The sequence below is a fragment of the Tauraco erythrolophus genome, chromosome 4 (assembly GCF_009769465.1).
Source record: "Tauraco erythrolophus isolate bTauEry1 chromosome 4, bTauEry1.pri, whole genome shotgun sequence".
Classification (NCBI taxonomy): Eukaryota; Metazoa; Chordata; class Aves; order Musophagiformes; family Musophagidae; genus Tauraco; species Tauraco erythrolophus.
The window spans coordinates 17,521,461-17,547,987 of NC_141468.1; the positions used below are offsets into that span (position 1 = coordinate 17,521,461).

The following is a 26,527-nucleotide window of genomic DNA, read 5'->3' on the forward strand; positions in this document are numbered from 1 at the left end:
AGGCCTAGTGAATCAGACCTGAGGATCAGGTTTAGAAGCCCAAGTTTCTGACCCATGGTATGGAGTCCCTTGTAAAAAACTGTAGGACTTGGTTACACCTCAGGAGATATTTAGTAACCCAAAGCCACTGCAAGGTCACATCTTGCTAAGACCTGAGTTATTTTCTTCTTCATATTGCGCTAGATTTGAATAGAGTTATCCTAAATGACTAAACTAAATCACACTATTGTAATGGCTACTTTCTGACCTTTTTTCGCCTCATTTCCATTATTTATATTCTTCCTGCAATACCTGAAGGGACTTCCAATGGTCAGGATGAATTTGCAAGACTTCACTGCCAAACAGCTGATTGCAACTTTCAGTTGAACAACAAATTCTGAAAACACAGTGACATAAAAAGCATATCATCCTCAGTGTATATCCACTGATTTGAATCACAAGTCTGTTAAGATCATGTAGGGGAGGTTTTCCCCAGAGATGTGTTTTAGTCCTTTTCTCTTCCTTGTGTTTTCTTCTAGTCTAGCAGCACTGGGTTAGTAGGGATCTACTGTGCCTGTGTACTACATGGGATATAATGCAACATGTATATTTATATGAAAATATTTACCCTTAGATAATCATCTTAGTGTAGACAGCAGTTATAGTAGTACAAACTGTAGCAGTCCTTAGGCCCAGAAGAAAGATAAATAAATGTATGGGTATAAGCTCATTTTTGTCATGTAACACAAACACTCTGAGCTGCCAGGAGCAGAGGAAAACTGTACTGCTTTGTTAACAGTGATGCAGTTAACACAGTACAATTTTTGTGTGTAAAAAGTATTAATACATAAAGAAATTCTTTCTTTCTTCATCAAGTGTAGTGGTGTGGCTAGAAGCTCTGTTGCCATTGAATCCTCTGCTCATCTCAACCCCTTAATCACATGTTTCTTTCCATTATATTTTCTCCTTTACAGTTAATTAATTTTCTGGAAGATGGATTAAAAGAACTCATCTCTTTTCTCCTTGCTTTGGAGGTGCCTGATGCTCCTTTTCCTCTTGTGCTGACCAGCTCCAGAAAAAAACCTGTAGAACCATTGATTGACTTTGACTCCAGAGATCCATCTCCCTTCTCCTCTCTCCCCTTCCTGGTTTCTCTACCATCTTCTCTCCACGGTCATCTGTACTAAACCAGCCTGTTTCCTTTCCTTATCTGGTGTTATTCTGATTATTCAAACAGCATCTTGCAATTCTTTCTTCCTTCTCAACTTTGAAACTACCTTCCCCCACCCTGTCACAAGCCAAGTGATAATTTTCTTCAGCAGGCTCCTTTCTTTTCCAGTGTTATCAGAAGCAAAGACTCCCTTGTTGTATTTTTTAGCCTGCCAGTTTAGAGTGGCTTAACACTTTTCTTTCCTCATTGTTATTTAATCAAAAGTCTCTCTCAGTGAGTGATAAGAAGAAAATGGAAAGCGTTAGAAACACCTTTTATAAGCTTGACTGCTTTCCAAGACCTGCAGTTTGAAATGAGAAGCCAGTCAGAGAAGAAAAATACTACTGCTAGAAATTCCTTGAAAACCAATATGTAAGAGTTTTCAGGAGTTTAGTTTCGTTTGCAGTGAAGATCTTTCAAAAGATGACAATGGAAAAGCCTAAGGTTCCTGTAAGCCCAAGGCATCATATAGAAAATGCAACAGAAGTTTCACTTTGCCAAGTAGAAACCTGGAAGTACTATATATGTTAATGTTGAAGAGTTTAGTGTTTATTAGATAAAATGGAGTGATTATTGCTGATGAGTGAATACTGCTGACTTAATTTCCACCAGCAACAGCTCATGAAACCCAGTTCCACAGAAGTCCAGTTACCTTTCCTGTGTCAGAAGATACTGAATACAAGGAGTTACTGGGTCACTCAGTTCATAGAAAAAAAAGAAAAAAGCTATAGAGAAAATCCATGGTCACTTACATGAGCCAAAATCTCTGTGTTTTTCAAACTATCATATTAATGAATACAATAAAAATTTTGCTCATTAGAATGTATATATCATATTTATGTATACATTTAGGCTTCATGATGTGTCATTCCAAAATCACTGAATAAATTGTGGCATGTGTGTGGATAAAAAGATTTTATTTAATATGTACATTCAAGGAAACAATAGTCACTAATGAGATGATATACTAGCTCTTTATCGCGTGTGTGTGAATTTGATAAAACGGTATGAACTACGCAGATGATGAGATTTAATGACTTCCAGAACAAGGCACAAGGCATCAATACTCTTCTTCCATAGCACTTGAACATTTCGTGTTCCGCTGTCTGTATCCAAAAGAGCATCTGCCTTCCATGATGATGGTCCAAGTGCTTAACTTGGCAACACCTAGTAATTTTGCTTGAAGCCTTCTACAAGTCATAGTGCAGTTGGCCTAATTGATATAGATTAATCAGAAATTAGTGATTTCATATATTATTGTCTGTCTTAATGAGACAGTGTCACCTCCACTACTCAACAGAAAAAGCACCAGAGAACATCACAACTGTATAATGAATTTCAGGCTGTTACCTGATAAGGTTTTGTACAGTGAAATCTTTAATAAAAGATCATTATCAAACCATTAGAGGATAAATCCTCATGGTTATGAATTGTCTCAAAGTCAATATCTTCTAACACTGTTGTGCTATTTCCATCAACAGAATCTCTTCTCTGAACCAAAAGATATTTCCAGCAGGTCAAAGGAACAGGCAACCTTAGTGTGGTCTTAACTAACAACTTGAACCTTTGATTAAATTGGCTAATTTAGCACTGGTAGATTATCACAGTTAAAAAATTTGAAGTGAGTGCTCTGTCTGCAAACGTGCATAGGTCAAAACACAGGGCTCTGACTCCTGAGTGCAGTCAGCTTAGCTCATTCAGGTTGTGTACAGCACAGTGATTTTAGGCAGCTTCTGATGCTTGAAGGAACTTTACGGGCAGCTTCACTATCTGTGCAAGGTGAGCATGTGTGTGTCAGTCAGAGCCCTCACCCTTCCAAACGCAAGTCTTTGATTGCCCCAGCGGATGAAGCTCATGGTGCTGAGTCATCTGGCAGGAGAATGGAGGAGGTGAAAGCGTAACAGCCGTCACCTGGGATGGCTGCCAGGGGGGGATGTTCCTAGCAATCCTCCTCTCAGCACTGACCAGGGACCAGAGCTGTGAACTACCTTCCTGCTCCCCAGCCTTGCAGTTTGTTCCCTTGCTGGGAAACTCTGCAACTGATCAGGGGTGAACAGAGGTGGTTGGTACCCATGGGGTTGGAGACACAGGAGAGACAGGATACTCTACTGCAGGTCCTACCTGTAGGCATGCTGACTGAGGAGCATGAGGAGAGGGGACCTTCTGAGAACCCTCATTCACTAGCTGTGAGATTGGAAAAAAACCTGTAAATGTTACCATACAGCTTTATTAAAGATAAACAAGGTATTGGCAGTATGGCTAGGTAATTAGCCAATGAAAGAAAAAGGAGCAATTATGCCCTTTTTTATTCAAGTGAATCCTTCAACGAGATGAATAGGATGCTGGAGATCAGAAGTCAACCACATTATAAGAAACGAAAAGCCAGAGAATTGATTGAAGTTTCCTGGGGCAGCAAAGATAACATTATAGTAGACTGCTTGTTTACGTTGGATGAGTTGGAAAAACCAAAATAAAACAGTGTATTTTAACCATCCTTACAAAAGATTATACGCTTTCTGGAAATGGGGAACACGGAGAAAAATCTGCCATTGAAGATATAGAATTTTTGTCTTTTTCCTGTTTTACATCTGAATGATCACAAACCGGGCAATACACATGAAACATGACGAGAAGCTAAATGCGACTTGCTATATCAGTTTCAGAGAAGTCTGGCACTGGAGTGAAATATTTAAGATAGAAAATATGTGTGTAATACTGTAGGATTGAAATAACCATAAATTAGAAGAGAATAGTTTTACTGTAGCACCAAAATTTATTACTTCCTGTTTGATCCGAATGTGGATAACAAATCTTTGTCATTGAGGTCCGAAACCTGTAAATAGCAACCCATCTGCAAACATGACATTAAGCTCAGGAGGACTTCTGGCAGACTTTTTAATCTGCTAACCATCTTCATTTTCAACATGGAAGAGAGAGGGCTGGATGTGGTCAGGCTGAGGCAAAAGTCTAACGGGCGCACGATGGCCAGGAGAGAAATGGCCCTGGCAAGATCTGGAGTGTGATCCTGGGTCTGAGCAGCTGGGACTGAGAAAGTCACAGACAGCTCCTGCGGCTGCTGCTCCCAGCTGGGTTTTTAGCGCGGCTCACATGGTGAACTGGAGACACTGACTTAGCAGGATTTTATACGCATGCTCAGGGGGATGTGGATGAGCTTTGCTGTACTGAGGCCTACCCTGGAAAAGATGCTGCATGCACCAATGCAGGCAGTACTGCCAAGGTACAAATCTGGCTTGAGTGTGTTTGTTACACTAACCTCGTAGCTGCGTCAGCTGAAAAACCGCATTGGATACTTTTGGATAAGAAAGTATCCCGGTAACTGAACCTATTACAGCGAAAACATAGCGACCTTTGCCTTCTCCGTGTTTGCTTAAGCTTTGTTGCTAGCCTGATTTCTAAATCTGGTGTAAGTAAATTCTGGTAACCTAATTATGCCATAGGATTCCACTCACTGTGGATGGGCTGCAGGCATTTTTAAGTAGCTCTGCACACTGCAGGCAGATATATGACACAGTCACGAGCGCTTAGTCTCCACTAGCTGGAAACGCCCTGAACTATGAGCCTTCTATCGCTTTCTCTTTGCAGCCATTTCATACAAATGCCAACACAATTCACCTGCAGGAGCTTTTTATTTATCTGCTATCTTGCCCTATTATAATACGTTGCGAAAAAAGGAGAAGCAAAGCATCTGACCTATGGCATTAAGTAGAGAATAGCAAGCTGGGAAACCCAAACAAACACAGGCTTTGCTCTCCCTGTACCAGATTCCCTTGGCAACTTCAGGCTGAGCTATCTGTGTCTCCATTTTTCTGCCTTTCAGATAAATATTATCTGAGTATACCTCAGTGATATGTTGTGTAGCTTAAGGCCCCCATACTTTCAAACGCTGTCAGAGCTTTGTATGGTGGTGCTGTGTAATTCAGAAGAAACCAGATCATTTTGTGTAGCAACTTCCAGGTGGGCCATTTTCCAGAAGCAATCCAATTTCTTAATGAATAGAGAAAAACAGAAAAGGGTGAGAGAGTAACTAGGAGAAACACGCAGAGCAACAATAATACAGTTGATTTATTCTGAGAAGGAGGGGCTTGCCTTTTGAGAGAGCGGGGGACATGGCTTAGAGGCCCCATGCTGCCCGCAGACCTCACCTGCCGGTCTCCGGCAGAGGCTGGGGCCTGGGCGTGAGCAACCTTCACTATCAGAAGCAAAACAACTTGAACTGCAAGGTTTTTAGCATATCATTACAAATTCAAACTTGGGCCTATTCTGATGGAAAATCTTTCTTAGGAATGCGAATTGTTTTGGGCAAAATAACCCGGCTTGTTTCCTGGCAGGGATATTATTTGCATCAAAAATTAATGTCATCCACCCACTCAGTTTCCAACTGAAAACCAGGCATTTCATTAGCGAAGTGAGAACAGCGATGCCTGGCTGGAGCAGCTAGGGCAAACAAACCTGCCGAGTTTGGCCAGGAAAATGGGAGAGCTGCGTGCTCCCGCAGGCATGAGGGTCGTGACGCCCACACGGCGCCAGGGGAGGAACGAGGACATCACATTCCTGCTCAGGAGTGGGAAACAGGTGGAAGAACAAAAAAAACAGCAGGAAGGCCTCGAAAGCTGTGCTGTGCGGCTGTGCACGTGCGTGTGCAAGAGCCGTGCATGCTGATAGCACGAGTGGGGAACTGCGGGGGGGACGAGCTGCGTGTGCGGAGCACCGTGTGCGGGTGTGCAAGTGCCGCGCAGGCGTACGTGTGAGGGGAGAGGCGCGTGTCAGCCAGACGCCACGAGTGACATCGCTTGAGCCCATAGCTCCCAGCGTGCAGGCGCGTGTGGGGCTAACAGCGTGAGAAGAGCCGCGCGTGGAGGGCGAGCACTGCGTGGGAAAGGCGAGTACGAGGAGCTGGGCGTGCAAGACGTGCGTGTGGGGACGGCTGCGCGTGAGGAGCGTGTGCCCCAGTAACAGGTGTGCGCGTGGAGGAGCGGGCCGGGGAGGGGGATGCGCGTGGGCGTGGAGAGGAGGAAGGCTGGATGTGCGCGGGGAGCCGTGCCGGCGCCGTGTGCCCGGCCGTGCGGGGAGGCGCCCGGGGCGGGCGCTGTGCCCAGCGCGCCGCTGCCCGGGGCGGCGCCTGCTGACGCATTGCGGCTGGAGCGGGCGCGGGGCGGCCGGGGCGGAGGGGCCGGACGCCGGAGGGGCGGGGGGCCGGTGCCCGTCCCTCCGCCCGCCGCCGGGCTGACTGACAGCGCTCTCCGCCCAGGCACTGGAAGGGCCGGAGCGGGGCGGGGGGTAGGAGGAGGAGCAGCGCGAACCGCCCTGCGCTGCCGCGGCTCCTACCTATTCATTCAGGCACCTAAAATGGCTGGAGAGAGGAGGTGGCGGAGCAGGAGGAGGAGGTGAGGGGGGAGCTGCGGTAGTGTCCCCACCTCCTCCCCGGTGGGCCCTTCCTCGGCCCGGCAGCGCCCCCCCGCTCCCGGCAAGGCTCCCGACGGCCCCTCGCCTGCCCTCTGGCACCATGTCGGCCGGCCAGGACGAGAGCTCGGTGCGGGTGGCGGTCAGGTAAGCGGCGGCGCTGCCCGTCTTGCGGGTGCCGGGGCGGCGGGGGCTCCCTCCGTGAGGGGCCCTCACGCCACGGGTGGCCGCGGCCGGCCGTGCCCGTGAGCACCGTGGCGTGGGCCCACTGCGCGGAGCGGGCTGTGCGCGGGAGCGGGGTGCGCGCTCCCTGCCCGCGGGGAGCGGCGCCGCCGCGCAGGGACAGCAGCAAGGGACATCTTCCCTGCGGAAAGTGTGTCGCCTCGGCTCCCGCTGAGCCTCTTTTTCCTTACGGCAGTTTGGAAATAGCTGAAGGAGAGGGGGAAAAAAAAAAAAAAAACACGAGACCTCAGAATGGTGCTTCTCAGTCATTTCTCTCTAATTTTCAGCAGTGACCCTAAAAATATTCCAACTAATTATAGCCCGGTGCTGCAAGTGCTTACTCATGGAAGTGAAGCGGCCCCTATACTGTGGCGATGCCGTCTGCATCACGGAGCTTTGCGAGAGTGGATTCTGGCAGACTGGTATTTTTAGAAGGATAAAGGCTTTTCATCCCACGGAGGCTGTGTCTAACCTTACGTATCGGGAGGGATGGACTTCCATGAGGCTGCTCACAGTGAATGAGAATAGGTATATGTAGAAGTCATAATGGGAGTGGAGCTTAAATAATTTTAAAACATCAGCTAATTCAAATTATTCTTTTATCAGAGATAAAAATCTGTTGTTCATCGGTGCACTCTTGGCTCTTCCCGTTTTTCTATGTGAAGATGTTATTTTACTGTTTGAAGAACTTCCAGATTAGCCCACGGATGCCTTAATTTTCAAGATGTCTTTACATAATTCAAACATGAGGAGAAATATATATATATGCATGTATAGATATGTCTATATATGTATACGTACGTTAATATTTGGATTTTAATTGTGTTACTGAATCATTTATTTCTCTCCTTTAAAGAAGCTTATATTATATGCTGACATGCTTCGAGTATTATGCCACAAGAAATCAGACTGTAGTGGAAGGTCTGTTTCTACCAGTGGGTCCCTGGAACCACTACGTACATCTCACCTTCTTAGATAATACAAGGGAAGACAAAGAGGATGGATTGCTTTTTCTCTGAAAGGCATAGGAATAAGCGATGTTACTACATGCTGTTGTTGGTATGTGTGTGTGGGGGGAACCGTTCAATAACATTTTCAGTAAACAGAGAAACACCGCCCCTGCATGATAACATGGGGTGTATGCTGCAGTTGTTCATTAAAGTCTGCTTGCTGATTATGGCAGCGTTTTCTATGGGGAGAGATGCTTTTATGAGTGGTGTTATCTGTTGAAGCATTTTTCACATAAAGTACAGGGAAGTATTATTCCAGAGCATAATTAGGCAGTATTTTTCAAAAGGAAAATATGAGATAGGTGTGATCCTAAAAATAGGGTGTGTTACATGTTTATAGACTGCTCTGTCATTTGAAGAAAATATTAAATATGTTCCGAGCCAAAAAAAATAGTGACGTAGAAGTTCATTTACAAATACAGAGGTTTGTTGCAGGTAGGAATTAAATAAAATTTGCACCTACTGCTGCAAATATGTTTATAATTGTAGGTGTGTGATAAATAGCTTAGAAATAATACATGGCAAAGAATTTGTAAAAGTGAATTAAAATCACCCAGTTGTAGCTCTTGAAACCAAATCCCTGATGCTACAAAGCATATTTCTGTAACACACTTGTCTAACTAACGTCTCATGTTTGAGTGCAGGTCACTAGTAGTGGAGAATTGCATCTTTCCTCCTGTCTGCTTTCTTCCTTTTGGCAGATTAAATATTCACGTACAAGATTTCTCCCTCTGCTTAGCAATCATGAACAAAAGCATGCACACTTTTTTTTTCCCCACCAGTAGCTCTTTGTAGATGATTTTCTATTATTTCTGGTTGTGTATTTTGCACAGTCCTATAATTCAACTGGTCTAGCAACTTACTGTGTTATCAGCGCCATGCAGTGCCGTGCGCTATGAATATTACATCCTATTTTCTTGTTGCGTTTATTCTTCAGCTCTTTTTGGGAACTTGAGCTTAGTTCAATGGTCATCTCCACTGTTGTGATGAATTAGTCGTTGTTTTTGTTTGTATGTATGTTTCCTGAACAAGGCTTGCTCTACAGCAGGACCAGCCTTTAGTTTGGAACCCGTGTGGTAACTGAAGTAGGATATTGCAAAGGCATATTGTGCTGAACTTGCTGCAGAAGCTGAATTTGCTTAAACTTTAAACATGGGTAATAGAATAGACATAATTGAAATTATTTAGCAAATTATTTTTCCAGAACCTGGTTATCTCACTTAATTGTACATAACAGGATTCAAAAATGCTTCATTCTTTCCAATTAGCACCACCCTTAAGCTATCATCTTGCAGGCTAGTTGCTCCCCATTTTCTTTAGTGTAATAATGGGTTTGTGAATGATGAGCTACTCGGGTTTAGTGAAGCATGAAAGCTGAAAATAGTTTGGCACCTAATCCAGTAAATAATGTTAAATTCCCCAATTAAGAAAAAAATTCTTTCTCTTTTGTCAACCACCACTGAAAGACTTGTGGGACTTAATTTTGATGATGGTGTGCAACTTCAACAAAGAGCTTTGCTCTCTGTGGGACTGTGTATAGTGTCTGTTTTCAGATGAAATCAGAGCCCCCATGATAGTTATCTTATTAGATGACTATTTTTCCTTTTAAATGTGAAAAACTATCCTTTTGTAAATCTGAAATTGCCATCTTGCTTTTGTAAATGCCTTTTCACCATATGAAAAGTAACTTTCAATGAGAAGTCTATGAAATGGTATAAACATCATAGGCAACTGTTTCTGGAACCAAGTCCACAAAAGAATGTAGGTTATACTTCCTAATGCTTGTGTGTCTTTCCACTTTAGTGGTGTCCGCAGCTGAAATACAGCGTGTAAGCTGCTGCCATGTTGGGTAGATGAAGATTGAGATCCTCAACAGCCAGTGGTCTGTGTCAGTATTGCGTTTTAGAGAGTCACTGTATGAGCTACCCAGGGATTGGATGGTGTGACTGCAGTCAGTGCCCATAACCATTATGTCAGAGTTGTGCTTGCTTTCACCAGCCAGACCCGAGCTGTGGCATAGGAATTGAAATAGCTCCAACTGGAGACGTAACACTCAGTGCCTATCCTCACTCCCTATGGCTTGGAGCCGTAGAGTGAGGGCATCCTAGCAGCGATGACGTAAGAAGACAAGAAAGTTGGACTTGTATCCTTTGCATTTTTGCATACATACTAGACGAGGGAACTGTCAGAGAGCAATAATGTTTGGATAGACCTCACCAGAAGGCTTGCATGGAGAATTGCTACCTGATAAAGCATGAAAGGATGTCTGTTATTTGGATCGTGTTATGGAGAAGACACAACAATGTAGAATGTTGAAGTAAACATCTATCTTGTAGTCCTCCAAAGGAGAAAGATGGCCTTGATTCACTCTGAGTCAGTGGAGGCCCCAGACATATAGATGATAAGCCTCGGTGTTGATTTGTAATACTACCTTTTAAGACGCTGTGTGAAAACAGAAGAAGAAACAATGAAGAACAATGTGAAAAGATGAATAGCTGTGGAAGCTGACCAGCAGTCAAGAAAAGTAAGATGGTGGCTCAGACATGCTTGGGTGACACCTCAGATGGAGTGGACAATCATAGGACATGAAGTGATGGTGAAGCTAAAGGAAATAGGACTTTGGCATTGGGCATGTTGTTGTTGTGAAAGATGGAGCTCAGCTGAAACTGCATTAATGGGTGAGACACAAAGAACCAGGGGAGAGAGGAGTTAGGGATGGGGTTTTATCATCAGATAGGTTTAACATCAGTGAGCAGTAAAGAGAAGAGCTGTGCAAGTTTCCGCTCTTCGTCATCCTCAGTATGTTTGTGAATACGTGCTTTCTTCCCTACTTTGGCAAGAGTACCTGACTGCTACTGCTTGCACTGCTGTGACTGGCATCTGCTCTGTGTTTCGTCCCTCAAGCAAAGAGGAGCATTGGTACCTTCCTCCTTGTGTGTAGAGAAGCTGTGGGATCTGGCCACCCAGCTCTTCCCTGAATCATCTAAAAAGTTTACTTCTTGTACCCACCCTGGGTGTCTGCAATACGGTGTGACGCTGCTTCGCAAAGGTGAAATGTTGGTGTTTGCCAAGTATGGAAATTACGTGCGCAAAATGTAATGGATCTATTGGGGAAACTCTTTTAATAACAGTGGGAGTAATAAGTGTAGCTGATGAATTAAAACCATCCAGCTTCTGTTTCTGGTATTTCAAAGGGGAGATGAAGTACTCTAGAAAAACATACTGATTACTAACTCAATTTAGGAACAGAGATTTTGCAACTAATCAAACTGCTCGTGGCATGAAATCAGGATACAGTGTTAACTTCTGATAAGGCAAATGGGATGTGTTCATCCCTTGTAACCTTAGCCTTCCACTGCAGAGGTTTCTTATGAGAACACTGTATTTCTTCTTTTTGTACCCCCAGTTCTTGAACTGTGTGACCAGTTGGACCTCTACTGCATTTTTTTTTCTTCTTTGCTAGTTTCTGTGTATTTTCTCTGCCCATACAGAATCTGCTGTTTGTTGTTGTTGTGCCTCCCTGTCATGGTTTGATGTGGAGGGGGGGGTGGTTCTGGTGGCAGGAGAGGGATTTTGTTCCCTGCGACCTCCCCGGTTTTGGAACCGGGTTAGGCTTAGTTCTGGCCACCGGATCAGACTGCCATCCCCCTCGGGGTTGAGCCAATAGGGCGCCTCTGCGAATTGCCCTATTTAAGTCAGGACAAGGGAACCGGAAAAGGTGCTTCGCCCAGGATCGACCAGAGAAGGGAGGAGGGCACTGCCCCCGCTCCCTGGCTCCCGGCCGGGCGGCTGCCTGCGTCGGGCCGGCGCTGCCCACGGAGGATGGCGGCGGCGGAGCCAGCTGGGGAACTCGGGGGCACCCCACTCCCAGGGTGCCCACTGGGCTGAGTTCACCTGGAGAGGACTGAGATCTGAGAGAAACAGCTGCATCGACAGCAGGTCAGTGAGGATGGAGCGGGAGGAGGTGTGCCGGAGCCGAGTTTCCCCTGCGGCTGATGGTGAGATAGCAGGCTGCCCCCCTGCAACCAGGACGGCCTCGGTGGAGCAGCGACCCACTCGCAGCCCGTGGGGAGAAGATGCCTGAGCCCGAGGATGGTCGTGTTGGGGGCACGGCAAGGCAGAAAGGCATCTGGAGTCTTCGTGACGACCCACGCCGGAGCGAGTGGCTGCAGCTCCCTAAGTACCCGAGACTGTGGTATAGCCCACACCGGAGCAATCTGTGGGGAAGGATTGTTTCCAGTGGGCTGGACTCACGTTGGAGAAGTTTGTGGATTTTTCCTCGTGGGTAGGGGATCCATTGGAGCAGGGGAAAAGGGTGTAAGGACTCCTTCTCCTTTAAGAAAGAAGCAGCAGTAACAGCACGGAATGAACTGACCTGCCCTCCCCCAGTCCCTGCCCCCTGTGCTGCTGGGGGGAGGAGGTAGAGCCGGGAGGAAAAGGAAGGTGGGGGGGGGGGAGAAGGTGTCGGTTTTAAGATCTGGTTTTGTTTCTTTCTGTCCTCTCAAGTAATCGGTTTTTATTTCCCTTTGTCCTTCTAAGTAATCATTAATAAACTGTTTTGCTTTGAGAAAAGCGCTGCCTGTTTTGCCCAGGACCATGGTTGGTGGGTGCTCCCTCTGTTCTTGCCTCAACCCTCAGTCCTTTTGTGTTTTTTTTTTTCCCCTCTCCTCTCTACTTTATTGGAGAAGGAGAGACTGTGTGAGTTTTAGTTGCTGGATCAGCCTAAAACCACGACACTCCCTCTACCTTTTCATCTTTTTGCATTCCTCTTTTTCAGCCTTTTGTTCTAATAACTTTTATGCTGCACTTGTTCTCCCCTGTGCTAGATCCAGCTACTGTAGAAAATTACATTAGGAAAGATGCAGCTGAGTGGAAGAAACCTGTCTTTTTTTTGATAGGTGTGCTTTGAAGCACTGTGATGGCTGTTGAAATGGATTTTTTTTTTTTTTTATTGGGCTGCTGTCCTGCAAACACTTACAGCTGTGTTTAAGCTTTCTACCATGAGTAGATCCTCAAATGTCAGACGAATGGCCATGTATGCAGTGGTATATATCATCAGCTCTGGAGGGCAGATGTACTCATTTCATGCTTCCCGTACAGTGCCGAGCATTCTCATAAATCATTCTGTAACTAGATAAGCAAAAACAATGGATGACGGTACAATCCACTGGCTCCTTAAAATGAACCGAACTTTTCCTTTTATTATACAGTAACTATTACCCATCTGTAATCATGTGAAGCTGTGAAAGTTTTCTTAGGAAAATGTCTTAAAGTAATTGTATTAATGAAGTTCAGCAGTCTGCAAGAATGCCTCACCAAAGACAAAAAAAAATTGTTCAACAGTATTAAATAATAATTTTTTGGGAACATGCTAGGCTTTGGAGAGAGAGTCATTAGCGGAAAGCTACAAAAGAGACCTTGTTTTTGGAAAGCTCATGTTGCATATCTTTTGTTAGTTTTGATGTTTCTCTTTGCTCCCTGACTTAAACAAACATCCCCTTGTCCTTCACTGAAACTTTACTCTAACCAATCCGTATGTTTTGCATTTTGCCTGAAAAAAAGACACAACACCATCTGCTGCTGAATTAATTCGAGTTTCTTCATGTCTGACTTGATCATCCGTAACTGATATTGCTTGGGGCAGGCTGAAATCTGTGATCTTGCTTTCGAGGAAATAAATTTCCCTTTCCACCACTCATGTGATGTAAACACAAACTCATTCTTTGATGGAGGGGAAAGAAATCTTCATCGGACGTTTCCCTTGATGTCATGTATTCCTTGCCAAAAGATGGATATGTCTTGAATTTAAGCAGAAGAAAAAGCAATGAGTGATGTACACAAGTGGTCTGTTTGTGCTCGTGGATGAATTATGTTTCTAACTTGGCATTTCCCAAAGTTTGTATGAGACTTGAGAGTTTACTTCACTTTGAAAATCCATGGAGTTAGTCACCAATTTCCATTTAATGGTGTTTTCTTTACTAGTTATGCTCTACGTAGAGTTAGGATTTGTATTGTTGGCCGAGGCGTTCCTTTATTACTGAACTCAAGGCTTTGCATTTTCGTTTTTGTGTGTGATTTCTGCAATTTCTTCTATAGTAGTTGAAAGGCTCTTGTGTTTGGGATCAAGAGAGCCTTGCTCCCTCTCTCTGCTTTCCCTTTATTTGCTTTAAGTGTTTTATAGGTCACCCTTGCTGCCCGCTCAGAGATGGCTGCTGGAATTCTTGCTTTCATGTTCTGTTGCCTGATTACTTCTGGGGAAATAAAACCATTTTAGGTGTGTTTTTATCTGTTGAAGAAAAAGATTCAGTATCCTGCTGTATCTGTGGCTGCTGCAGCAGTGATTTTTTTTTTTGTTATGCTAATATTATTCATATGTAAAATACTTGCAAGAAGTTAAAAGTAGCACTTGAACTGGTGAACAAGAAAGTTTAATTAGAAATCAAACCAGATCTGAACAAGTCCAGCAAGAGTAACTACGTGAGCTGATGAGCTGTGCCTTTTTCTTGTACTTTCTTTCTCTTCTCTGAAATTGGTTTAAATCTTCATTCATTTTCTGCCTGTCCTTCCTTCTGTTTTATAGTTCTCCATGTTGATTTCTACTTTTCCCTGGTGAAACTTTTCTGGAATAAATGCATGCGCTCCAGTGTGACTGAAAGGAGAAATGCAGCCTTATTTTTAAACATGTTCTCTTGTTTGATGTGTTTACCATAGCAACAAGATGCAAATGGAGAGCGGGGAAAGGGTTTTAACCTCAGCATCACAGTGATTTTGATGCATAGAGAAAGTCTGTTCAATATTTATTTTAAAATGTGAGAAACTGCTGATTCTGAGCTAATGATTGATTAGCATAAAACATTTCCTGGATAGACTCTGTATGGAAATAAGGAGTGAGGAGGGGGTACCATCTGGTCCTTTATTTTTGTTAGTGTCCTCAACAGATTTGGTGAAGTCAAATTATTCCAGGCCACTGCTGGAATAATTAATTTTTGTTTAAAGAACTTTTTTTCCTTTAAAAAAAAAAAATCAACTGACAAATACCAAGTTTGCTGTCTGGGACAATACGCCCTTTAAGCATATTTAGGTCTTTAAGTCTACCTAAAAAAAAAAAAAAATAGAATTAAATATCACTGGAGCCTGTTTACTGTGGAGTTTCAACACAGAAAACTGAGAGCAACAAAACCTTAGTAAAGGGTTGTGATATTGTTGTTCTACTACACACAGCAATTCGAGTTGAATAGTGCATTTCCATTGTTGGATTTAGAAATAGATTAAAGGATTTGTTGTCTAGGTAATTTTTTGGTGTCTCACTGGTGGTTCTTGCACTTGTGCTGTTACAGGAACTCTGCATAGTTCAGTTGGTTAATAAATACCTAAATCTTTGCAGGACGTTTAAGATTTAATGCAGTTTTTCCCTACTTGCTCTTAAATACTCCAAGTTTCTTGAAATGCTTTTTCTTGTGTACTGTAGCTTTGAAGGACACTTATTTTCCCTTTTATTTATGTTCAGCATAATTGATCCTTTAAAAACACGGGTAAAGCATGATTATCAAGGCGTATAAGGGTTAAAGGGCTGTAGCATGACAGTTCAACTACCACAACTGAACACATGGAAGGTTATAGCTAATAGGACTAGACAGAAAAGGTTTGTCTTTTGTGAGGCATCTCAAAGTCTGACACTTTTTCATTTCTGCCCTGATTTCTTTGGTAATGGAAGAGTTTGATCAAACAGTCTTCTCTGCTCAGTCTAATCTCATTTGGGCTCTTGAACAAAGGTCTTCTACATCTTGATTCAATGCATCAGCCACTTGGTTATTGTCTTTGTTTAAGACTGTGAAGTTTTTTCATTAGTTTAATTAACTATTTTTTTCTTCCTATTTCTAGCCATGTTAGTCATCTTTTGCTTCATACTGCTAAAACAAAGTTCAGGGGGCATCTTAAGCTGAAAAGCTGTGTAGCTGTGAAGTGTTAATGTCAGTCTAGAGACTATTGAAGCATGTGACTTGTTAGCAATGTTGATTACTGATGACTTGCATAACCTCTTAATAACTTAAAACATAAAAGAAAGACTATCCTCTAGAAATATATTGCAAATAATGAAATACAATCTTGTATAATTCTGGGGTCGCTAGCAAGCCTCCTAAGAAATGTCCCATGTACCATATAATCCTTAGTACCGTACAGTATGTAGGAACACAGATAAACCACTTTCTTTGAAGTGTGTGGTACCATGTTGCCTGTGAGACTGTGTCTTTTTTGGAATAAAGTAATAAGAAGCTAGACTGACTGAAGTAAGATGTCTGTTTTATATAAACTTATCCAAAATATTGAAAATTAAGAAGTTACTTGACTAACTTTGTTTTTCAAAGCCAGTAATTCTTAGCTTTCATTTTGTTGGATGTTTCATCCCTTTAGCATGGGACTAATAGGGAGAGGAGTCCTGAGACCTTTTGTGTCACTCTGAGTAGCTCATTACCCCAAGATCTTGGTGTTGCTAATCTCTCACTCAATAGTATTGATTAAATATATTTGCCAACTGCAGCAGTGCCTCTGTCTTAGTTTGTGCTTGATTCTGTGCTAGGACAGAATGTCTGTGTCCCCATCTCCACACTTAAGAGGATATGAGTGGGCTTTGAGTGTAGGTAGTGAGCCTTTTGTCTTTTTTAATATTGTTTTCCTGCTCTTCCCTCCCTATGCTCTGCTGGCGCCTTATGTATTGTCATCTCAGAATTATGTCGTAAGATCCTCAGGCCAAAGATGTAGTTTTGAAGTATAATAAACACTTATGATGTGATATAAATAATACATGATGTAGTATCATGAGAAAAGCAACTGCTACCAGAACACCTGAGTTGGTGATTGCATTCTATGAAAAGTGTTACAATTAAAAATTCTGTTTTGCTAAAGCATGTGTATGGCTTTGTTTCTTCCTCCCCCCACCATTTGTTTCTGTGCGACGAGAAATAAAATTATGCCAGTACCAGACACTTTAATCTGTAGGAAATAGCAGACTAGTCTGGCTTTTTTTTTTTTTTAACCTGCTAAGCAAACTGTATATTGCTTCAGATTTCACTCTACATTGTTGTCCAGGTAAGGTTTATTTCACTCACTGGTCTCAAATGCATTCCTTTTGAAGTCTGGTCTTTAATTTTAAGTACATGTGAAATAATTATTTTTATACTCTGGCTCTGTAATGTGATACCTTTGAATGTTTTTTTTAAGAAGTCTCATCTAGACACATTACTTTGCAGACTAGCGATATTGATACCTTTTAAACATCTCCTGTGTTTTCTTTTTCTAGTTACAATTATGTCATGTGTGTTAATAACTGGTATGTTTGGGAAAGGTTGATTTGTTTTATTAGGAAACTGTTTGGAATACATTAAAGACCAGAAAAATATTTTCATGTTGAGTTAAGGGAGAGTAAATATCTGAATATATGTTTTTCTAAACATGATAGAGAAGAGACTTTTAACAGTGTTAGAAGAGGCAATATGTCAGAGAGAAGGCCGCCTGTTCAATCTATATCACTTAGAGTGCAGCTTATGCTTCTGTCTAATCTAATCAGTCAGGAACAATAAAATTGCCATTTTGATCTTCACTAGCAGAACTTTGAGTTCAGCAAAAGTGTTCAGTAAGATCTAAAAATGAGATCTGAGATAGGGCTGAACTGGTATTGACAGGTAAACTATTTGACAGTTAAACATCCTTCTTTTCTTTTTCTCAAAAGCTTCAGACTTCAGTTTGGGTTTTTTTTGTTGTTGTTGTTTGCTAGGTGGTTGTGTTTTTTGGTTTGGTTTTGTTTTGTTTTCTTCCCCACAAGATCCCCAAAGCGACCTATATTGACTGGTCATCCAGTCAACCCACTGTCTTCACCCTGCATTTTAAAGCATCACTGTAGATACATGTTGTTATTGTTAGCAACACTTTTGGGGGACAGATGGACTTTTCATTGTTTTCTAATTGTCAACAAGTAAAGCCTTGGTAGGACCAAAAGAGGAATAAGCATTGTACAGCTGAGAGCTTCAGATGAAAGTGCTTTGTTCTGTGCTTGCAGGGCTGGCCATGCCAGGCCAATGCTTCTGTTGATTTTTAACTCTCATGACTGCTGACTGCTGAGATGTTTCTTTGGGAAGAGGAGATTTGCATAAAATGGCATTGGCCTACGTCTTGGATGATAGCTGACTGAAAATAAAGGGCCACTGCACTCTCTGCTTCTACTGTAGGCAAGAATTAAAGTGACTATGAATAATATGTAAAAATTAATGAAACACCAGTGTTATATTGTGGCAAAAGAAGAAAATTAGTGTATCTAGAAATTGGAGGTTTTGTGTAAGGTGTAAAGTAATCCATACTCTTTGTTCAGTACTGCTAATGTCTTGGCTGATGTCCAGTGTTTGGTTTTGGGTGCCACAATTCAAGAAAAATGCGACTAACTAGGGGGAATTAAAAAGAAAGTGGAAGTGACTGTTTGTCTAGAAAACATGACCAGTTCCATAATGTGTGAGATATGAGGAGTGAAGATTGTTGAGAGGCACATCTTGAAATACCTAGACCCAAATACAAAGTAGAAGAGAGCTGAAGTGGATAAAAGTTAATAGGCTTAAATTATGGTAAAAAAAGTAAAATATAGGAAGAAAACATTTTTGTGTTGTAAGGATGGATGTCCTGGAACAACTTGTCTGTGGAGATGTGAAATTGCCCATATAGGAGACTTTTAAAAACAGTTCAAGCTGATAACTGCTGGGAATGTTTTGGACATAGTTGATGTTACCTTGGTCATAACTCTATCATCTTTCCAGCTGTTTCCCATCCCAGTTGTCTGTAATTCTGTGAAGCTGCATGTTGAGTGCCAGGACTTGAATTCAGCACAGTTGAATGACCCCGTTCAGATGTCAGAATGCATTTAAAGAGATGTGACAATGTCCACATGAACAATAAATTACCCTTACAGGTTTGGAAAGGTAAGCTTGGACTAATTCACGTTTGAAGATACCGCAGGAGGTCATCTGATCCAACATCCCACTCAAAGCAGGGTCAAAACTAAATTCAGGCTAGGTTGCTCAGGGCTCTGTAAAGTCAGGTCTTGGAAAAACCTCTGAGAATGAAGATTGCTCAGTCTCTGTGGGCAACCAATCCTTGACTGTCCTCATGGGGAAAATTCTTTCATTACGCCAAGTTGGGAAGTCTCCGGCTTTAGTTTATGACCATTACCTCTTGTCTTCTCGAAGTGAACCTCAGTAAAGAGCTTGGCTCTGTCATCTTGGTAATCATTCTCTTCTGTATTGGAAGAGAGCAGGCAAGGTCCAAAAGGAAGATATTGAAGAGCTCTGTGCCTATGATCTGTTGGAAAGGGTGAGATATTTGGGATAGCTTCAGCAAAAGGGGTGCAGCCTCTTCTACAGATGAGTTCTGAATATGATAGGGCAGATTCCTGGGGGACTGACAGTCATTCAGTGAAGCTTGTGATGCAGCTGCTATTAGGAGGTAATTTGTTTTAAGCATACACAGCAGGAAGTACTGGAGGCTTTTGTTTGCATGGGTTCTATCTATTCCTTCCACTGACCCAACCCTTCCCTACCTGTTGTGAAGACTATTTCATGGTAGATGCAATGTTGCTGCTGTGAAGGCATTTGGAGTGTGATTTGGTTATGGGTAACAATCTGCTTTCCTCTTCTCGCAGCGGGAATATGTGGTGGTCACCTTCTACCTGCATTTCCTCTGCCATAGTTTAAGCTCACTTATTCTTTTGGCCAAGCTGACTAATGAGAAGAATTAACCTCCAGCACTGTTTAATGTTTCTTTGCTTTTCAGAAGTTCATGCACTCCTCAACCATCTCATAGAATAATCGTGTCTGTTTCCCTGTCCCCTCCCATGACAGTTCATGTTTCATTCTTTTAGTTCTTCTGATTTGTTCAAACAATGTCTTCTGTAACTCAGAAATGCAGACAATAATCCGTGGTCTATCACATGAAGCACATGAAAATCTTGTGAATACAGCCCAAAGCATCAGTTACTTATCTGGAAACAGTTTCTTACGACTTTTCTGAAATGAATTATAATTTGTGCATTATCAGTTTTTATCTTGTCTATTGAAAAATAGATTTTAAAATTTATTTATTACTTTGAGTTTGTGTGTACATATAATGTGTGTGGAGCACTGGGCAAAGTTAAGGTTCAGCTTGGTTTGTATTGTTGGATGTCTGCCTAGTATCTGTGTCAGAGTCGTTTGGTTGAAGTTCAGCCTGTTTAAAACAGGGGACTGTATTGGTAGACTGAGGAAAGTGCTTTGATATCTGCATCTCTTGACAATATATGCTTTGGATTTCTCAGACTGCAGCTAGGAAATGCTGCTGACTTCCAAGTTTTATCAGATATGTCAAGGAAATTTGACTAATTGTATTCACAGACTAAACGACTGTGTTTTTTAATGTGTATTTTGCCCCTCTACTCTGCTCTCATGAGACCCCACCTGGAATACTGTGTTCAGCTCTGGAGTCTCCAGCACAAGGACATGGAGCCGCTGGAGCAGGTCCAGAGGAGGCCCACAAAGATGGTCCGAGGGCTGGAACACCTCTGCTATGAAGACAGGCTGAGAGAGTTGGGGCTGTTCAGCCTGGAGAAGAGAAGGCTCTGGGGTGATTTTATTGCAGCCTTCCAGTACCTAAAGGGGGCCTACAGGAAAGCTGGAGAGGGGCTTTTTACAAGAGCATGTAGTGATAGGACAAGGGGCAATGGATTTAAACTAAAAGAGGGGAGATTTAGATTAGATATAAGGAAGAAATTTTTCGCTCTGAGGGTGGTGAGGCAGTGGAACAGGTTGCCCAGAGAAGTTGTAGATGCCCCATCCCTGGAAGTGTTCAAGGCCAGGTTGGATGAGGTTTTGGGCAACCTGTTGTAGTGGAGGGTTTCCCTGCCCATGGCAGAGGAGTTGGAACTAGATGATCTTTGAGGTCCCTTCCAACTCTAACCATTCTATGATTCTGTAATTTATACATGCATTTTTCATTTTAAGATTAATCTTCTTTTGGGGCAAAGCCATATGTCTAACCAAGGAATACCCAGTGCGGCAGACTGCTTTTAATGTACTGCGCTGTTGTAGCGAAAGCTGTTCTCCTGTTTTGTTGCCTTCTTAGTGTAGAGGAGGATGTTCACTCAAGCACAGCAATGTTTGTGAGAGGTCCTCTCCTTTGCTCAGAAGTTACATGAATTGGCATTGTGTTATTTTTCCATTCTGATAATGGAAAATAAGCTGTAGGATCTTGACTGTTAACCCACTTTCTGTTCAAAAGCGCTACCACTTGAATTCAGTGTATTTAATGCTTTAAATGCTTTAGCAATAGTAATCGTATTTCAAATACTAAAATTGTAAACTTGTTTTTCTTGAGTCACTCCTGCTGTTTTCTGTAGGGTGTACAGTTTTGGGTTGTTCTTCCTTGTCAGCTAATAATGCGTTGGCCATTTAGTTGTCTCGCACTTCTGTAAGATCTGCCTCCAGCTTCTGAATGTCAGATCCTTCAGAATGACTCTGGGGGTGGCATTCAAATATTCAAAACCAATCAGTTTAAGCTATGATTTTAAGTTATGTTGTAAGCCAGGTTTTCAGGTATTAATGCATTCAACACATTGTTTTCCTTCCGAGTCACTTTTAAAGTGCGATATATGTATTGGATTATTGAGGCTTATTTTCCTTATCTGTTTGCCCTTTGAGTCTGAAAGCTCCATCTCTGGATATCTTAAAAGTAGATGAGGGGAACACCAGACGGAAAACTGCTAGGCTAGAAGAAAGACATGGATATACTAATGTGTGAGCACTAGTGTTGGTTGATGTAAGGTGATACTGGACGGATAACTTAAAAGGTATTGCTGGACAAATAGCTGAAAGAGTTTTGTGTTTAAGAGGTCTGTCTCTCTGCTGCAGCAGTTAGTAGTACTGGTTGTTCTCTGGATATACTACTGCCTGTTGGGGTGGATGATGCCATATATCCTATGATACCAGTGTCCCCATTTCTGAGTGCCAGCATGAGCAAATATCTGGTTAGGGGGCACTGGCCATTTCGCTTCCAAAGTTGGAAATGCTTAAATAATCTGTGTGATTTGTTTACTTTTTTTTTTCTTCAGTAAAAGGCTAAGCTACAAAGTCTTGGACATCCACTGCAGTTTATAGCATCAGCTCTGGTGTTGGAGGATCCATGACCCCATCTTCTGAGTATTCATTCAGTATTTAAAGAGCTGGGGAGACTCCTGTTGCTTATCGATCTAGGTACAATTGGAGCACAATGGAAATAGCTGAAAAATTTTGTTCCTAAAGGAGATGGACTTTCAAAGCTCTTCCTTTCTTCCCCCACAGCTAGACAGGAATGACTAGAGGGTGTAGAGCTGGGGACTTTCCCATTTTATTGTGAAGTCTGAAAGGTTCAAGGACAGCTAGAGCTTTTGTCCTTTCTTCTACTCCTCGAATCTTTCTGGATATCCTTATTATGTGCCATTGCATACTGGACTAGCGTGTAGTGTGCTTGTGAATGACGTAAAAATCACAGGAGAGCTACAAATTGCACAAGGACCTCTCTTATGCGAGGTGTAGGGTTTTGGATTTTTTAAAAGTAAAATTAATTTATTTTTTTTTGGTCAAGTTTTTGTCACTTGTTTCAGTCCTGGTCTAGTTTGTTTAGTTTAAATTGTTAGCTAAGGTAGATGACAAAAGACTTAAAATATTTTCTGTTTTTTAAAAAAAACATGATTCCAGCAAGAATTGCTGGAGGTACTGGAGCTAGCAGTTCCTGCTGTGACAGCAGGTTTTACGTGGCGCATCACTGCTGTGCTATCTTCCAGCTGCTGACTCTGTGCCGCTCTATTTTCGCTGCCTTTGCAAGACCCCTCTGCCTACACTGCTGCTGTAGATTAGAGGTCAACAACCCAAATGTGCTGCTTTGCAATGGCTGCCTGGAACACAGGGCTGAAGCCTTGTGACTCTGAACTGAAAACTGTTTGTGATACCTCCAGATTAGGATGAAAAGACACAAGAGACTGTGTATGTTTTTTGATCCATTCTGACACTGATAAGATTATCTGACATATTGTGTAACACCAGTCAACTGGATTTGGTAGAGAATCCAATTACACGTTTAGTTAAAAACATGATTGTATGTGAAGTGCAGCCAGTCCTGACCTCAGACTTCACAATGCAGGGAAATCCTCTCCTTTTATTAGTTCCAGGTAATCCTACTCTCTGTCCTGAATCTATTGCTCACTTATTATTTCAATTTGTCTTGCTCCTATTCTTTTGCCACTGATTCTTAATTCAGTGGTCTAGAAATGGTTAACTCTGGTAAGTATGGTTGGGAAATAAGTTATTTGTAGTTTCCTATGAGCCTTGCTAATTATTCATGTGATAAGGCTTACATAAGGGCTGCATTGCAGTTGCTCTTCATTTGACGACAGGGTTCTGTATTTCTGTGTAAACAAAAGTCAAGTGATAAGACATGGGCAAGCAAAGTCTATCTGAAACCAGGGATAAAACAAACTTTCTGGGAGGATCTTAAGGTGGTACTATCAGCTTAACTGTCGTGTTTCTTTAAAAAAAACCCACCCAAAACCAACCAAACAAAAAAACCCACAAAAACAAAACGAAAACAAAACCAAACCTGACAGTATTTTATTTAAAAAGAAAAAAAAAATTAAGAGCAGAAAGCATTTTCACTGATATCATTGTGCTTTGCTTTAGCATCTGCAGATTCAGTGGTGAAATCAGTTACATCGTACAATTAAAATTTTGTGTAGCATGACTTGGCAAAACATTAAAATTTAAAACAGTGCAGAGATTTGTCTCTTTAGCTTAAACACTGAGATTGTAAAAACAGACCGTCATGAAAGAATTATAAGTACCTGTTTTAGAGAAATTTGGAAATTCTAGAAAAATTAGATAGTATTGATCTACTAACACCCTTTTAAGACCTTGCTTAATACTTCCTGGCAATTTGTGTAGAACACCAATTAGCTTAAGAAGTTTTGTCTAAATGAGTGGGCAGAAAAGCCAGGAGGCCTGCATGGATGAACAAGGAGCTCTTGGAAAAACTCAAATGAAAAAAGATAACCTACAGAGACTGGAAGCAAGGACAGGTGGCCTGGGAGGAATACCGAGAAATGGTCTGAGCAGCCAGGAATTGGGTTAGGAAAGCTAAAACCCTGATAGAGTTAAATCTGGCCAGGGACATGAAGGGCAACAGGAAAAGCTTCTATAGATACATCGGTGATAAAAGGAGGACTAGTGAAAATGGAGGCCCTTTCTGGAAGGAAACGGGGGACCTGGTTACCCAGGATAGCGAGAAGATTGAGATACTCAGTGACTTTTTTGCCTCAGTCTTCATTCGCAAGTGCTCTAGTCACACTGCCCAAGTCACAGAAGGCAAAGGCAGGGACTGGGAGAATGAAGAACCATCCACTGTAGGAGATCGGATTCGAGACTGTCTGAGGAACCTGAAAGTGCACAAGTCCATGGGATCTGTGAGATGCATCCATGGGTCCTGAGGGAACTGGCGGATGAAGTTGCTAAACATTATCCATCATATTTGAGAAGTCATGGCAGTCTGGTGAAGTTCCCACTGACTGGAAAAGGGGAAACATAGCCCCCATCTTTAAAAAGGGGAAAAAAAGAAGACCCAGGGAACTACAGGCCAGTCAGTCTCACCTCTGTGCCTGGCAAGATCATGGAGCACATCCTCCTGACAACTATGCTAAGATACATGAAAAATAAGGAGGTGATTGATGACAGCCAGCATGCTTTCACTAAGGGCAAACGGTGTCTGAACAATTTGGTGGCCTTCTATGGTGGGTTTAGAGCGTTGGTAGATAAGGGAAGAGCAACTGACATCATCCACCTGGACTTGTCCAAAGCATTTGACACTGTCCCACACAACATCTTTGTCTCCAAATTGGAGAGACGTGGATTTGATGGATGGACCACTTGGTGGATAAGGAATTGGCTGGATGGTCGCACTCAGAGTTGCAATCCATGACTTTACATCCAAGTGGAGGCCAGTGACAAGTGGTGTTCCTCAGGGGTTGGTATTGGGGTCGGTTCTGTTAACATGTTTGTTGGGGACATGGACAGTGGGATCAGTGCACCCTCAGCAAGTTTGCAGATGACAGTAAGCTGTGTGGTGTTGTGGACATGCTGGAGGGAAGGGATGCCATCTGGAGGGACCTTGACAGGCTTGAGAGGTGGGCCTGTGAGAACCTCATGAAGTTCAACAATGCCAAGTGCAAGGTCCTGCACATGAGTTGTGGCAATCCCAAGCACAAGTACAGGCTGGGTGGAGAATGGATTGAGAGCAGCCCTGAGGAAAAGGACTTGGGAGTGCTGGTGGATGAGAAGCTCAACATGAGCCGGCAATATGTGCTCGCAGACCAGAAAGCCAACCATGTCCTCGGCTGCAGCAAAAGAAGTGTGGCCAGCACGTCAAGGGAAGTGATTCTGCCCCTCTACTCTGCTCTCGTGAGACCCCACCTGGAATACTGTGTTCAGCTCTGGAGTCCCCAACACAAGAAGGACATGGAGCTGCTGGAGCGAGTCCAGAGGAGGGCCACGAAGATGATCTGAGGGCTGGAGCACCTCTGCTATGAAGACAGGTTGAGAGAGTTGGGGCTGTTCAGCCTGGAGAAGAGAAGGCTTCGGGGTGATCTTATTGCAGCCTTCCAGTATCAAAAGGGGGCCTACAGGAAAGCTGGAGATGGACTTTTTACAAAAGGGTTTAAAACTGAAAGAGGATAGATTTCAATTAGATCGAAGGAAGAAGTTTTTCATGATCAGAGTGGTGAGGCAGTGGAACAGGTTGCCCAGAGAAGTTGTAGATGCCCCATCCCTGGAAGTGTTCAAGGCCAAATTGGATGAGGCATTGAGCAACCTGGTGTAGTCAAAGGTGTCCCTGCTCATGTCAGGGGTTTTGGAACTAGATGATCGTTGAGGTCTCTTCCAACTCAAACCTTTCTATGATTTTAAATGAAAACAATACTGACCAAAACACTACAGATTTGTTATTTCTGTGTGACTTTTTTAACTTTTTTTTTGGTTGAAGCTGAGTGCAGCCATGGAGTCATGTGCGTGTACAGGTGTGGGAGGCAGCTGCCTGATTCATAGCAGTTGTTGATGTAGAGTTTGTAGCTTATGTTAACATCCAGTTTTCTGATTCCTTGGTGCTGGTAAGGAAACAGTCTGAAACGGCTTTAAAGTTATGGGTTAATATGTAAACATATTTGTCTGTAGCTTTTAATAAATGTATGACCCTTTATGAAAGCTTCATATAGGCTTTAGCAGAAGACCCTCCCTGGCTGTTAGGCACTAGCAGTACTGTACTGCTGTTACTGCATTATTTGGTGCAAACTCATAGATTTCCATTTCCTGGTAAAAGTTTCTTTTAGCTTAGGTATTGGTCCTGGAAGACTTTGTGTGCACCTCTGTTCGTGCCTTGTCCTATTTAAGCCAAAGGAGCTCTTTCCTTGTCCTGTGTTACGTGCTCAGAGGAATGAGGTACCCAGTTACAAGATTTGTGGCAGGGACCACAGCCTCCTCAGCTGGTTTTACTGCCATCCTGATATGTAAACAGTTACTGTAAGCTTAATTTTCTAAGATGATTTAAAACAGTGTATTTTGTATAAGAATACTTGTTTTAAATTTATCTCTGGTACCTC

At 42.6% G+C, this 26,527-nt stretch overlaps 1 protein-coding gene across 1 annotated transcript in view; it reads left to right on the top strand.

Moving 5' to 3' along the window:
* Positions 1 to 6,713: 6,713 nt before the first annotated feature.
* Positions 6,714 to 26,527, top strand: part of KIF21A (kinesin family member 21A) — a 94,460-nt gene continuing 74,646 nt past the window's right edge. Inside the window, exon 1 of the mRNA XM_086609871.1 lies at positions 6,714 to 6,757. Coding sequence (XP_086465997.1) covers positions 6,714 to 6,757 — 44 coding nt within the window. The remainder of the gene's footprint in view (positions 6,758 to 26,527) is intronic.